Consider the following 15,709-nt stretch of genomic DNA (forward strand, 5'->3'; position numbering starts at 1 on the left):
TGCAGAGTGCCAGCTCCCTCCTTGATTTTTAATTGTTCTTAATTGCATTGCTTTATCCCTGTTGTTCCCCGCCTTGAGTCCCTATTTTGGGAGAAAGGCGGGATATAATGATAATAATATAGCAATTTCCCCCTAAAGACAGAGAGTGCCTGCTCCATTTCCATCTGTGTTGTTGTTCTTTAGGGTAGTGTTTTTAAAACTGGTTTTAAAATGGGGTTATTTGTACTTGTATGAATTATTACGACTGTTGTATATTCCTGTTTTGTAAATCATTGTTTTCATTATTAATAAAAATAAAAATATATTTAAAAAACACTTTTTGTAAATGTTTTTAATTTGTTGCTTGGGAGGAAAGGGGCGTATCAGTAAAGATATCAATATCGATAGATCAATATCAATGTATAGAACATATAAACTATTTAAAGTTTAGGATGGGAGTAAAGGGGCATATAAATAAATATATAAATGCATATAAATATAAACGTATAAAGCATATAAACCTTAAAGTTTATGATGGGAGTAAGGGGGGTGTATAAATAAATAAATAAATAAATAAATGTATATAAATAATGTATAAAGCGTATAAACTATTTAAAGTTCATGGTGGGAATAAGAGAGCTCATATAAGTAAATATATAAATGTATATAAATGTCAATGTATAAAGCGCATAAACTATTTTAAAGTTTATGATGGGAGTAAGAGGGCGTATAAATAAATAGATAAATATCAATATATAAATATCAACGTATAAAGCGTATAAACTTTTGTGTGCTTTTGTTTTCATACTAGAACTGATGTGGTCTCCTCCTTTTCCCCCTTTCAGTTTATGGCTGCCCTTGGCCTTTGCACTGCTGAGGACAGTCTCAGATTTTGGATGCTGCTGGGTTCCTCCAAGAGGCCAGGCTTGGATTTGGGAAGATGGGCTGGACTGAAGGTGGAGATGGAAGAGGTGCCCGCCTTTTCGGGGGCGTGCGCATTGCGTGGCACAGCATCCCTAGCCTGGCTGCGGAGGGACTTGGGTCTTTTGGAGGGCTGCATCCCAGCTGCTTCTCCTTGTCTCTCCCCCCAAAAAAGCAGTAAAAAGAAGTAAGATCAGTTCTGCAATGTTTCCCCACTTCCAGGCCATGCTCATGCTCCTGATGCTGCTGTTTCTGATGCCCCCAGAGAACAGTGCCAAGCAACAGCAAGGTAAGAAAACCCATTTATTACTTTTTAAAATGTCCCGACACACTCTTGCACAAGCTTTTTTACTCCAAGATACTTATCCTGGAACAACTCTCTACGTTTAGCCCTCAATTCCCAGCCTCTGACAACTTCTGGCGGGTTTCTTTGGAGGTAAGATCTGTTTAAAATCCGTAGGGACCTGGTCATCCCAGGGTCCCTGTAAGTCAGAGGCAAGTTGAAGGTGCACAACAACCATCTTTGTGTTCTCTTCTCCAAGCTAAACATCCCTGGTGTCCTCTGAGGCTGTCTGTTCCACTTCTGAACCAGTCAGTGAAACCATCAACAGAATTTTAACTGCACCCCTGTACCCCTGATAAATTATATTTATTATAATTATTTTCGTTTCTGACTTATGGAACTCTGTCCAGATTATGCGCCTTCAAATCGTGTCTGATGTATGGAACCCTGTCCACATTATGCACCTTCAAATTGTGTCTGACTTGTGGAACCCTGTCCGCATTATGTGCCTTCAAATCGTGCCTGATGTATGGAACCCTGTCCGTATTATGCGCCTTCATATTGTGTCTGACTTATGGAACCCTGTCTATATTATGCGCCTTCAAATCATGTCTGAAACTACCATGACTCAGTGCTGTGGAACTGTGGTATTTGTAGCATTGTGAGATATATTTCAGGGAGCTCTGGTGCCACAAGGAGTTACAAATCCCAGGATTCCGTAGCATTGAGCCATGACAGTAAAGCAGTATCAAACTGCATTAATACTGCAGTGAAGATGCAACCGGAGTACAATTGCACAATAAAGGTCTCCTTAGATTCGCCCAGAGTATGAAATTGGTCTTGTATAGGTAGGCAGACTGCATTCTTTCCCTTTAGCCATTTGATGCACCCAGACTCTGTAAAAGAAGAAGCTGGAAGGGGTTAAAATGCAACTTGAGCATACTTCAGGAAAGAGAAACATTCTTCTTTTCTAGGCAGGTGGTGTTAGATTCAGACAGCGATGTGTCCGCACATGTCTGATGTGGCGGCAGGGCGCATTCGACCAAAGCACCCATTCCCTCCCCATCCAAAATCACGGTCTGCACGTAGGCCTGGAAGCGGCGTTTGGTTTTTGGCCAGGAGGGAGAGGAATGGAAGCAAGCCACATGGTGCAAAAAATGCATTTTGTACACTTTTTGAAAAAGAGAGTCCACTTTCGACTAATGTCCCGTTCCATCCTTCCGGTCTCCTTCCCTCGTGAAACAGAGATCCAAAGATGTTTGGGGGGAGACAAACATTAAAAATTGCATGCATGGACTGTGACTTGTCTCAGCTGCCTTTTCCTCAGATTTCAGGAACTTTGGCTCTTTGCACAGTGAAACCTTCTTTCCTTCGCCTGGGAAATATGATACCCCCATCTGTCCGTCCGCTGATCTCAGCCCTGGAAATGCTGCTGCATTTAGACCAACAATATCCCTTGAGTGGAGTGTAAATGCTTCGTCTCAAAATGATGTTTTTTAAAAGAAAACATCTTCAGGGCTTTGCCTGTTGTTTTAAGAGCTGCAATAAATGCTTCCTCTTGTCGGTAAAGGGAGAGAAGCGGGAGAGTAAAATCTATAGTAATAAATTTAACATGGCTTTGTGGTCTCCGTATTGCACTTGGTCGCTTATGTGGGTACTGGAAAACACATGAGACCACTATTACCCACACCATCATTGCTTAACATCAGTGTATTGCATCTGTATTATACATACACAAATATGTTGCGTTGATCTGTTTCCTTTGCAAAAACAACAACCTGGTTATGGGTTTGTAGTGCATTTATTCATCCCATGAGTCTATTTGCCAGAGTAAATATTCAGTATAACTATTTTAAAGTCTTTGTACTCACAAGGTATTGAACAGACTGTGGAAAAACAGGGGAGAAATTGGGGGCTTCCCTGTATGCTGAATACTCTGTATCTTGTTAGGATTTTGTTTGCTGTATGCACCCTCGTGATTTTAATTCATGGTGTTTGTAGTTAATGGATGTTGTTGGGTTTGTTTTTGACGATATGGGAATTTACACATGGACCGTAGCCACCGAGGAAGACTATAAGTCAAAACATGTTCAGGTGGAAATAGCAGTCTATATATCCCAGGATTCCAAATCCCAGTGGGATCACACTGCAATAACTGTATATAGTAGTATGGATGCAACCTAGGGTCCGAATTCCCAGCTAGTCACAGGTGACCTGGGGCAAGTCACAGTCTCTCAGCCCAAGGAGATGGCAATGGCAAGCCTCCTTGGACTCACTCTGGCCAAGAAAACTCTCGGATCCATTCGCTATAAGTCAGAATTGACCTGAAGGTGTTTAACAACAAAGACATTAGAAAATATGTGCCTTCCTGGTTCCAGTATCCTGGTTCCAGTGGTCATTTATATCTGGGACACTCACATATCAGAGCATTGGCAATTTCTAATGCGCAAGCACATCCCCAGATCCAAGGCAGCTGCATTTTTTCCTTGCATCCAGCTTGGCATATCCGGTGCCGCTGAGACCTCACAATGGACCAACCAGATGTTATTTGCATCTGGACATCTGGACGGATTTTCAAGACCTCGAGAGGCCCTAGCGTGGTGCTTGGGAGGAAAAGGATTTCAATGCCTGAGTGCACTGAATGCTGGAAACACCCAGTTGCTGTATCATCGGAGCACCTGGGAATGTGAAAGCCAACACCAGCTTTTAAAGAGTGTGAAGGGGGTATATAATAACCGTGAAGGTTTCCCAGATTCTATTCTACCACTGTCTCTTAAGATTGCTCCTGTTTTGCCATACATTGTTCCCACAAGGAACCAGTTGGAAAGAGTTTCCAGGGTTTTCTTGGCAGGTGTCTCTGGAGGATTTTTAACATTGCCTTCCCCTGAGGCTGAGCACATGCGATTTGGACAAGGTCACCCAGTGGGTTTTTATGGCTGAGCATGGAATCGAACCCTGGTCTCCAGAGTCATAGCCCAACACTGAAACCGCTGTGCCATGTTGGCTCTCCTCCCTTGTTAGTACCTTCAGTTTAAAAAGGACTTTGCAGAAAAAGATACGGTCCAGTAAACTATGGCAGTACATCAGCGCAAGATTGGCTTTTTGGTGAGCCATCAAGCAGAAATGGAGCAAAGATATCAGGTTTACTGATTCCCTCTTTATTTTCCTCTTCCAAGCGGACAGGAAAAAGGAGAAGACCTGAACAATTTTATATTTAGTTCACAAGACATCTGGAACGCAAAGCATGCTTGCCACAGAGCAAGATACAAGACGAAACACAGCCTCATAATGTTCCGACACTGTGCCAAAATCTCCGGTCCATTGCACCCCTATAAAGGCTGGGGAGGGTAAACAGTGGCGCGCGGCTGAGAGAAAAGCCTTTCATTGAGATGTTTGTTTTTCAGAAACCAGCGCCAAAATGTTCTTTATTCCCCTTCTTTTTCAATCTGGGTTGAGAAGCCAGGCCTGGCCCACAAACAGACAGAGAAAGAAAGAGATAGACGCAAACTTACCTAAGGTCCATGTACACTGTAGAAATAATGCAGTTTGACACCACTTTTAAGTGCTGCAGCTCCATCCTATGGAATCCCTGGATTTAGCAAGATCTTTAGCCTTTTGTAGTGCCTCACAAAACCACAAACCTCAGGATTTCTAGGATGGAACTGTGGCAGTTAAAGTGGTATTAGACTGCATTGTTTCTACAGTATAGATGCACCCAAAGACAAGCTGAAACAAGGATTGTCCTCAGTGGGAGACTTGTAGCCTGATTTTCTTTCTGCTTTTTCCATAGATGATTTATTGGTTCTCACTGTGGCCACGAAAGAGACAGAAGGCTTCCGACGGTTCCACAGATCCGCTCAGTTCTTCAACTATGAAATCAAGGTGATGCTCACAGAAGGTCTGGTTATGAGTGCATCTATGTTACAACTGCATATATTGGGTATACAGTGCGCCCGCGCCATACGCGGCCTTGAGCATACGCGCTCAAGCCGCGGGGTGCGCGCGGGGCGGAAGGGGCGGCGCGTCCCATTCAATTGAGTGGGCGCGCGCACCCGTCCCATTCAATTGAATGGACGTGCGCGCACCCGCGCCACCGCGCCGCCGCGCACGAGCCCCATTGTTTCTAATGGGGCTCGAGCATAGGCGGAATTCGCCTTACGCGGAGGGATCCGGAACGGATCCCCTGCATAAGGCGAGGACGGACTGTATATTTGAGCGAAACCTCCCTTTTCAGCCTTGTTGCACCCAAATGGAGGGTTTCCAAGGTGCTGGAGATCAGGGTGCTGGGAAATGACGTCTGTAGTGCTGTTCTGCTCATGCAGTCCATTGATACAAGCAGTTGTGACCTGGAGTGGTGTCTCCAGCTGTGTGTTCTCAATACACCCTACTACAAGGATAGTGCTACAGACATAATTCCTTAGCATTTCCTGATCTGTAGGGCCTCAGAAACTCTTCCCTTTGGACACTGCCAGGCTGAAAAGGTAGGTTTGGGTGGCTGTCATCATTCAGACAGAGCCCCTGATCTAACCTGAAGATAGCTCCAACTCCATCATGAAACCGCCATTGTAACTGTGGCTGCATCCACACTGCAGAAATAATGCTGTGTGATACAACCTGAACTGCCATTGCTCAATGATGTGGAATTCTGGGATGTGAGAGTCTGGTGGTACAACAAACTACAAATCCCAGGACTGCACATGATTCCATAGGTTGGAGCCGTGGTGGTTAAAGCAGTGTCAAACTGTATTAATTCTGCATCACAGATACAGCCATAGTTACATTGGCAATGCGGTTTCATGATGGACTTGGAGCATAGAAATACACATAAAGTGACTTATGAAATGGAAGGCCATGAAATAGATTTTATTACAAATCTATTTTGACATTCCAGGTCCTAGGGCTGGGCGAAGCATGGCATGGCGAAGACGATAAGAAAACGGCAGGAGGTGGGCAGAAGGTCCGTCTCTTGAAATCGGTTCTTGAAGAATACGCAGACAAGGAGGATTTGGTTATCCTCTTCACGGAGAGGTATGTGGAATGGAGAAGGGTCTGTGCATGTTGCATAGAGTCACAGAATGCTGTAGGTCCCAATTTTGGGCAAAGATGGGGCTATAAATGAAAGTCGTCATTTTCGTCATCCTCATCCAACACATTATTGGATTCATCTCTCTTTCTTTCTCCTCGCCATTTCTCTTCCCACCATTGCAGCTACGACGTTCTCTTTGCATCAGGGCCTGCAGAACTCCTGAAGAAATTCAAACAGGCCAGGTCCAAGGTTGTCTTTTCGTCAGAGACGCTCATCTATCCGGACCGGCGGTTGGAAGCCAAGTACCCTCAAGTCCGAGAAGGGAAACGGTTCCTCGGATCTGGAGGTAAGAAGAGGAAGAAGAGCCTTTGGAAAGGAAGGCTCAATCTTAGAAGAAACAGACATGCAGCATTTGTAAAGAGAAAAAAATGGAACAGGGATCAAATATGGATTTGTGGGCTGCCATCTTTATCTCTTGGAAAGCAACAGTGGATCCTGAAGTTTATTTGATCTGATTTTGTTTTGTTTTGTCTACTTTTCTCGAGAAAACTTACAGAAGTGCTAAAACAGAACAAAACGAGATTTTCAAACTAACAAAAGTTAAAACACAATGGAACAAGTTTTCATATTGCTTGCCTTGTTTGTTGAAACACCAGTTGACAAAAGGGTTGCGTTTAGGTTTCTTTCTTAACCGACAGAGTGTTGCTATTCTCTCTTTCTGCAGGATTCATCGGTTATGCTCCATTTCTGAGCAAACTTGTGGCAGATTGGGAGGGCCCTGACAGCGCTAGCGACCAGCTGTTTTATACTAAAGCCTTCTTGGATCCTGAAAAGCGGGTAAATGCCATGTATTTCTCTGCAAAATTAGCATCTTAGCCACATTAATAAATTACATGATGCACACATGTTGGTCTTTATGATGGGCCCACTCCCCAACGTATGATTTTGGCATTTTATTCCGTCTTTATAAAGGAAAAGACTTTCCAACCTTGTAATAGGGAACGCCCCTTAAAAATAAGAGACTCCTGCCAGCCCTATAAGGGACAAGCTTACAATTTCTTTCCAGCCATTTTTATTCTATGCTTCTTTTCCCTTCCTGATGTGTAGGAAAGCATCAATATAACTTTGGACCACAGATGTCGGATCTTCCAAAACCTCAACGGTGCTCTAGGTGAGAATCTGGGAAAGGAGAAGGGTAGTTTCACTAAAGTAGGTGCCATGTGAGAAGTCATAAGGCATCTGGATAGTGATGTTATCTAATTTTAAAATCTTACTGAATTAATAGTGCGATTACAGTTATTACTCAGTTAGATCAGAGATGGACCTAATAACCTAAAGGCACCAGATCCTCTCTTGGAAACTAAGAAGGGTCAGCCTGAGTTAGTCCTTGGAAGGGAGACTGCCACTTAATACTAGGCGCTGTAGGCTATACTTCAGAGGAAGGAACTGGCAAAGCCACCTCTGAGTAGTCCTTAATTTAAGACAACCTTCTGAAATTCATGAAGTTGCCTTAAGTCAACAGGCAGCTTGAAGGCGCATACATACATGCAATAGTGGTTCTAATGCTAAACAAGGACTCTGCCCTGAGATGCTCAGATAAAAATGAATAAAGAAAAGTCACCGTTTTTGATAAATGATAATATGAAAAATATCTCTTTTGAAGACGAGGTGGTTCTGAAATTTGAAAACGGCCGAGTGAGAGCGCGGAACTTAGCGTTTGACACCCTCCCGGTTCTGATTCATGGCAATGGGCCGACCAAGGTAAGCTGGGTTTCGATGTATATCTTCCTACCTGGCATGGGGCTGGATTAGGTGGCCCTTGGGGTCCCTTCCAGCTTTACGGTCTTGGGTTTCTGCAGTGAAATTGCTGATGCAGCCTTTTGACTTGGTGATGCAACCTTTCGACACATAAAAATCTGGTTATCTTTTTTTCTCTCTTCAAAGTTGCAACTGAACTACCTAGGCAACTACATTCCTCAGACCTGGACCTTTGAAACGGGATGCACCGTTTGCGGCGAAGGCTTGAAGAGTCTGAAGAACCTGACGGTAAGGACTGATGTTACATGAGACAGGGCCAGAAGGAAGAGAATCCAAGGACTAAGAAAGGCACATGAACCGGGGCAATAACCGGTTGACCCCTTTGGGCTATCAAGTTGAACCTTCTCAGCTGTCATACCCAGCTCTTTGAATTCTGCCAGGAAGCAGACCAGAAGCTAATGAAGCTGTTACAGCAAGAAAGTTGTATGCTTCCTATATTCATCCCCAGAGTTACATGTTCTTATTGGCTTTCTATCCATCCATTCTTTGGAAACTAGTCCCAGGCTAGATGATCATTGCAATCTGACCCAACCATGCTCTTTGTATGTTCTCCTTTGCCTGGCTTACAGGAGGATACGTTTCCCATGGTTCTCATTGGCGTCTTCATCGAGCAGCCAACGCCGTTCCTCAGCCAGTTCTTCGAACGGCTTCAGAAGCTCCGTTACCCAAAAAGACGGATCCAGCTGTTCATCCACAATCGTGTGAGTACCAGGATCAGGGTTGCTGAGTTTTCTGCACAGCGATTTGGGACGTTTGAGACAGACCAATACAAGGCTGCTTCAGCCTAAACGGCACAGATCCTGTCTGATCTTGGAAGTTAAGCAGGGTCAGCCCTGGTTAGTCCTTGGATAGGAGACCACCAAGGAATACAAGGTGCTGGAGGCTAGATTTCAGAGGAAGGGCAAAACCAGCTCTGAGGATTCCTTGCCTGAAACATATGGGATTGACATAGGTTGATGGACGAATTGAATGCATACATACAGAGACACAAGGCCAACTAGTGAATGTGACTGTTTCTCTGGGCCAGTTGTGATTACTCAGGTGTAACCTGCCTCCTTATGCTTTGTGTGCAGGAAGAGCATCACCTCTCCCAGGTGAACGCATTTGTGAATGGACACAGGGAGGAATATCGCTGGGTCAAAGTGGTTGGACCAGAGGATCGCGTGGAAAATGCCGACGCTCGGAACATGGGCATGTAAGGAACGGAAAACATTGCGAGGTTTGCTGGCAACATTCAGGTCCCCCATGGACATGGAAATGCCCTGGGCAGCCTTGGGCAAGTCACACTGTCTCAGCCTCAGAGAGAAGCAAAGGCAAACCCTCTCTGAATAAATTGTGCCAAGAAAACCCCATGTTAGTTGGCTTTAGGGTTGCCATAAGTCAGAAGTTACTTGAAGGCACACAACAAGGAACTCTGGTAGCCAGCAAAGTTGTGCAGCATGGGAGTAATATGTTCCCAAACCGCATTCTGGCTCCAGCATTTTGGACCCACTGAAGTTTCTGAGCAGTTTGCAAAGACAGCCCCACATATAAAGCCCATGACAGTAATCCAGTAGATCACCTTTGAACAATATCAAGCCTTTTCTTTGGCTCTGGAGCTAACCCTGTCCTCATCCTTCTGCTTCCTTCTAGAGATCTGTGTCGACAGGACCCTGTTTGCGAATACTACTTCAGCCTGGATGCCGAAGTGGCGCTGAAGGACCCAGATACTTTGCGGATCCTCATTGAGCAGAACAAGTGAGTTTGTTATTCTGGCTTCCCTTTATTCCCCATCAATGGGTTTGACAAGGCCAAGGAAAAGTCCTGCCTCTCTGTAGACCAAACACAATTGTAGATGTTAAATTAAAAGAAATTATGGATACTGCAAACCTCTGTGATGCTTTTATTTAATTTTGAGCAAACTCTACAATTTTAGGTATTGGCGGGGCGGAGAGATAAAAGCACCCAAATGTTAGTTTCAGCCTGGAAGCCACTGACCAGATTAACTCCTTTCTGTTTTTAGCATTAGCAAGAACTAGTTGGAGAGATTATTCACTACATTTAATTTATGACACAGAGTTACAGCATTTAATCCACCACAGTCTTGGAGGTTCACAGTGGTCAAACAATTGGAAATGACCTATCCTTGTTCCACTATACCCCACTATCCTTGTTCCGCTATACCAGATGCACACTGATGCTTGTTTTTCTTTTAACCCTTCTTTTCCCCTTCCCACAGGTTGGTGATTGCGCCACTTGTGTGCCGCCTTGGAAAGCTGTGGTCCAACTTCTGGGGTGCTCTGAGTGCTGAAGGCTACTATGCCCGCTCTGAGGATTACGTGGATATTGTTCAGGGACGAAGAATGTAAGTATCGGGAAGGAGGCCCATGCCTTCTAATAGTCCTGATTCGGCACCCAACACCGCCACCATTAAAAATTTAAAATGTTATTAAATAATTATTTAATTGACTAATCTATCGGAAATATGTCCCTGACTGGTTTATTGACTCAACCTTCCAGCTCCAATTGTAGTCATTTTATATAGTACATTTTTTAATGTGATTTCATATAGGCACAGGTTCTCTTTGTACTCTCATGCGCTCTGTGTCTCTTTTAGCGGCCTCTGGAATGTCCCATACATCTCCAGTGTCTACTTGATCGACGGCAGCATCCTGAGATCCCAACTCACACAACCCGCGCTTTTCCGCAGCGGCAAACTGGATGCAGATATGGCTCTCTGCCACAACATCCGGGAACAGGTTGGTGTGGCAAGCCACTTTTCACTACTCACTACAAAACTTATATTTCAAAATGCCTGCACATTAAGCATCACCTGTATTTTAACCCCGAAAAGTGCTCCTTTGAATCACCACCGCCGAGGTTTGGAAATAGTAGCCATCCAGATGTTGTCTGAGTTCAAATCCCCAACTAATAGCCAGGAATGATGGGAATTGTTGTCAAACCTGTTACAGAGGGTCAAAGGTTTTTAAATCCTTTACTGTTTGGAATCCCACCTGGCAATTTTTATCCAGTGGCTGGATTCACTCTGGAGCTGACTAGCAAAGTATTTGTTTTCTAATCTTCAGGGCATCTTCCTGTTTGTGACAAACCAACACCAGTTTGGACACATCCTGTCCCTGGAAAATTATCAGACGACGCATCTGCACAACGATCTTTGGCAGATCTTCAGCAACCCAGAGGTAAGGTTCTGGCCCTTGAGCTGCCCAGGATCCCCTCTGTTACCTTCCTAGAAAACCAGACAGCTTTCTACACATCCTTCCTCACTGTGTTGCTTGCCACTGCCTCTGGCAATTCTCACCAGAGGCAACACATTAGGGATACATGTGTAGACAGCTGCCTGGCATTGCTGCATAGTGCTCTGGGTTTAATCTACCAAGCAACTTGCCTTCCTCCATTTTTCTTTCCCTTTTCTTTTCTCCCGACACAGGACTGGAAGGAGAAATACATTCACGAAAACTACACCGCCGCCTTAAAAGGGAAATTGGTGGAAACGGTAAATCGCTCTTGAACTCGTTCTTCTTGAACAAGGGGGATGAGGAGACGGAGAGGTCAAAAAGAGAGATCTCCCGCCAGGCTTTCAGGGATTTTTCTTTTTTGTCATGGCAGTTGAACTTTCTTCTCTAAGATATATATTTAATATCAGCCAGGATTGGGCTGGTCATGTCAAGGGCAGGGTCACCATAGGCAAAAGCAAGGGATCATCACAAGTGTAGCCAACTACATCCATCTGGCTAGTCTATACCCTATTACACAGTCGCAAGATCTAAATGCCCCCTTTACTCCTTTGCTGCCTATGGAGAGTTTTAGAAAACAGCTAGATAGTACTCCAACTTCCCAAATAGTTAGATCGCTCTCTGAACCAGTTTTTCTGTGTTATAGAGTATTCATGTCAGTTGGTGCCTTCCTTTTGCTTATTTTTAAGATCATTGCAAAATGTTTGGTTTTTTAAAAATTGCTTCTTGCTTTCATGTGTATTTCTTCTGTTTGCAAGCTGCCATGTGGACTTATAAGAAGGTGAAGCATATAAATCCTTTATAATAAGTGAGTTTGCTGCCCCATATTGATGGCTTGGCTGGTTGCTTTCCATTTAACTAAAAATGCAGCTCAACCAGCCATTGCCGAAGAAGCGGGCAACATACGGGTGAAACAATACTATAAAGCCCATATCAGATATGTGCGGAATTGGCTTATTAGGAAGAAGTAATGCAAAGTAGCACAGCAACATTAGGTTTAGGTTGCCCTTGTAGCTTTGAAACGGCACTGTTTCGCTAATGGTTGTGTGTCTGCAAAATGTGACTTTTGCAGTGGTGCTATACAATCTCCAATATACGTGGTGACGTTTCATACAAGAAGCAGCCCTGGGGATTTATGTCAGGTCAATCTGCCTTCCTGCCCTTCTGCTTAAGGCTCTTGTTGTTCCTCTGTCTTCAGCCCTGCCCAGATGTTTACTGGTTCCCTCTCTTTACGGATGCGGCTTGCGATGAACTGGTCGAGGAGATGGAGAATTTTGGCCAGTGGTCGAAAGGAGACAACACAGTAAGGCAACCTCCTTAAAAATCTCAATGTATTTGGGCATGTACGCAAATTATAATGGAGCAGGTATGGGGTATTTTTTGGCAACTGTTTCCTGGGCTTTTCTTTCTGTTTTTAAATGAAAGGTACCATCAAAATATTTTCAATAAATCAATACAATTATTAGCTTGCTTCAAAGAAATAACCACGTCTTACAATGCTGCAGGATACCAGGATCCTGGGAGGATATGAAAACGTCCCGACCATCGATATCCACATGAACCAAATCAACTTTGAGCGGGAGTGGTACAAGTTTCTCCTGGACTACATTGCGCCCATCACCGAAAAGCTGTACCCAGGATACTACACCAGGGTAAGCACCTTTGAACACCAGTGGTCCTGATACAAGATCTCTCTAGGCATCTGGAGGTCTTCTAGGGCGACTGTATGGTCACCTTCCATCAGAAATACCAGATTCACCATTATCCCTGATTTTCACTTATGTTTGGGAATGTATCCCCACGGATATGGGAGTCATACTGTGTCTCCCAAAATGTAAGGACCATGCTGACTGGGAGATTCTGAGAGCTGTAGGCTAAGAAAGTAACTTTTCCAGTCTCTGTTGCCAAAAGACAGTTCCCTTTTTTGGTCTCTTCCCCTCCAGACCCAGTTCGAGTTGGCCTTTGTCGTCCGGTACAAACCCGAAGAGCAGCCATCACTGATGCCACATCACGACGCCTCCACCTTCACCATCAACATTGCCCTGAACCGCGTTGGGATCGATTATGAGGTACGTACCGGGAAAGATCATTGCAATCTGGTGAGTAGGGAGATTGTGTAGCACCTTTGAGACTAACTGAAAGAAAGAAATTGGCAGCGTGAGCTTTCGGAGATTTCAGCCTACTTCCTCAGATGCATTTAGAGTCTGGTGAGACCTTAGTCTGACATTAGGGGTCTCTGGCTGAGGATACTAAATGCCCCTCCCTGAACTGCAAAGCCCAGGATTCCACAGGAGGCAGCCATAGCAGTTAAAGTGGAATAATAGCCCTATAACAGTGTGGTGTGCTATTCAGCTTAATATAGACAATTTACGATGATGTTTTAATATGGGAAAAAACATGTGTTTGTGTGTCTCCTACTCATAGAATCATAGAGTTGGAAGAGACCTTAAGGGCCAATAAATCCAACTCCCTGCCATGCAGGAATATACTACAATGAAAGCACTCCTGGCAGATGGGAAATATGGGAGATGTTTTAATATCCGTGAAAGACGATGTTTCAGTTTGGGAGAAAGGTGGGATAGTAACAAATTAAGTGACAAAATAAAACCCATGCTTTCCATTGACCCCACGTTTTTCCTTCCACAGGGCGGAGGTTGTCGGTTCCTGCGCTACAACTGCTCCATCCGCGCACCCCGGAAGGGCTGGACTCTCATGCACCCGGGCCGCCTGACGCATTACCACGAGGGCCTGCCCACCACCAAAGGGACCCGCTACATAGCGGTCTCCTTCCTCGACCCTTAGAGCCACCCCTTCCGTACGGAGATAAAGCATGTGAGAGGGACAGAGAGAAAGAAATGGGGTTCTTTTCCTGCTGACTTCCCATTTCAACCGGAAACCTCTGCGGGGAATGAGAATCCTTGGATTTCCAAACATATTGGACATATTGGGATACAGATCTGTTGCGTCCTTAAGACTGTGCAGGTAGTACCTAGGTTGCAAAGCTGCCCCTTGACAATCTCTAGTTCCAGAATATGAGAAGTATGCCAAAATTCCCCATCGACCAAAGGTAGTGTGGTACCCAAGGCAAGGATGCTTCTGCCATCTCATTTGCTATCCTTAGTTCTCAGATTAGAACGGGATGCAATCCCCAACCCAGACATTTTATGCCAGTCCTGTTGTGGCACTTGTTTCCATAATTCAGCGCCTCCTACCCAAATCCTCATCCCTAAACGGTGCCCAAAACGCTGCCAGTCGAGGTGCCCACTTCTCTTTCCTTCCTGTCACTCTGTCCCCGGAGAAACCAGTCTGGCGCATCTCAAACCAGAACATTCAAATGGCACATCCCTCTTCTTGCCCCATAGCAGTCAACATCTAGGCATAAACTAAACCATTGGACAATGTGATGCTTTTGTCTTGGCACCTTTGCTAGAATTGGTCTCTTTCTCTCTGGCCTGGCTTTAGAGGTGGCAGAATGGACGATGGTCACTCCGGAATGAAAACTGAGGACTCCCCATTTTTAAAAAGAAGCATAAAGCATTACTTGCATGTAGGAAGCGAGGCCTAATCTTCCTTAAAGCGAAGACTAGCTCCTCTCCTCTCCCCAAAGTTCTCATTCTTGGTGGGTTCCCATTAACTTCTGCTCTCTAGAAGGAACTTCTCAGATCGAAAACGGTGTTGTTATTTCCAGAAGGAAGTGAGGCAGCGAACCAAAGACTAGATCTGTAGAATGATAGAATTTGAAAGTTGGAAGGGACTGAGAGGTGCCCACCCAACTTCGGTTTAAAGACCTCCGATGAAGGAGACTCCACCGCTTTCCAACTGATTCCACTTTCAAACAGCTCTTACGGTCAAGACATTCTTCCTAACGTTGAGGTGGGATCTCTTTTCTCGTCATTTGAAAGCGCTGGTCCTGGGGAAAGCACTTCTTATGGGTTCACGTCCTGTTGTAAAGTGCGGCAGGTCCATTAAAATTTGATCACAAATTTGGGTGGCGCACTGTTTCTCATCCACGCCTTGGGTGCAAGGTTTCACCGACAGTGACCCATATTTATTTTAAGCGTTAGGACGTCAGTGTGGTTTTTTCGGGACAAAGGTGTACAGATTTCGACAGATATTTTGAGGGGTGGGTTGTACATTAAAACTGGAGCGAAAACAACCAGACGTGTGAAGCTGTCATTCATATGCGTGTCGGTGTTTGAGGGATGTGTCACTTTCCTTTTGGGGAATGTGGCGCAGGAGGTTGTGGTGCAAGAGATTTTCCTATTTTCTTCCTTATTTTTCCATTTTCCTTTTCCCAGTAACCTTTCAGATGGTCTTTTAAGGGATGATGGTGGTGGTGGTGTAGGGATGCGCATTTCCACAGCTTGAAAATGTTATGCATATACACACATACAGATAAATCCTATGAGATATATATATATATATATATATATATATATATAATTCCAT

The 15,709-nt window shown here is 44.5% G+C and overlaps 1 protein-coding gene across 2 annotated transcripts; it reads left to right on the forward strand.

Annotated features, from left to right (window-relative positions):
* The first annotated feature begins 928 nt into the window (after positions 1 to 928).
* PLOD1 (procollagen-lysine,2-oxoglutarate 5-dioxygenase 1) lies at positions 929 to 15,440 on the forward strand. 2 transcript variants are annotated; one of them, XM_089534156.1, is made up of 20 exons: positions 929 to 950; positions 1,123 to 1,189; positions 4,974 to 5,065; positions 6,075 to 6,211; positions 6,392 to 6,555; positions 6,934 to 7,046; positions 7,317 to 7,380; positions 7,873 to 7,970; positions 8,154 to 8,255; positions 8,597 to 8,728; positions 9,101 to 9,222; positions 9,660 to 9,764; positions 10,246 to 10,371; positions 10,624 to 10,765; positions 11,093 to 11,206; positions 11,455 to 11,520; positions 12,459 to 12,563; positions 12,766 to 12,912; positions 13,204 to 13,329; positions 13,907 to 15,440. In XM_089534156.1, the coding sequence occupies exons 1-20, from the start codon at positions 942 to 944 to the stop codon at positions 14,060 to 14,062; spliced, it is 2,187 nt and encodes a 728-aa protein (XP_089390282.1). In that variant the 5' UTR covers positions 929 to 941; the 3' UTR covers positions 14,063 to 15,440. The 2 variants fall into 2 exon arrangements, with proteins under 2 accessions (XP_089390282.1, XP_089390281.1); XM_089534155.1 differs by lacking the exon at positions 929 to 950 and having other exon boundaries at positions 1,020 to 1,189.
* The last annotated feature ends 269 nt before the right edge of the window (positions 15,441 to 15,709 follow it).

The sequence above is a fragment of the Sceloporus occidentalis genome, unplaced genomic scaffold (genome assembly GCF_023333645.1).
Source record: "Sceloporus occidentalis isolate IW3139 unplaced genomic scaffold, rSceOcc1.0.p SCAF_8, whole genome shotgun sequence".
Lineage (NCBI taxonomy): Eukaryota > Metazoa > Chordata > Lepidosauria > Squamata > Phrynosomatidae > Sceloporus > Sceloporus occidentalis.

Coding starts and splice junctions, on each gene's coding strand:
- PLOD1 (XM_089534155.1), top strand. CDS start 1,105: ATGTTTCCCCACTTCCAGGCCATGCTCATGCTCCTGATGCTGCTGTTT. Junction 9,765..10,245: donor ATCCTCATTGAGCAGAACAA/GTGAGTTTGTTA, acceptor CCCTTCCCACAG/GTTGGTGATTGCGCCACTTG. Junction 12,564..12,765: donor GGTCGAAAGGAGACAACACA/GTAAGGCAACCT, acceptor ACAATGCTGCAG/GATACCAGGATCCTGGGAGG.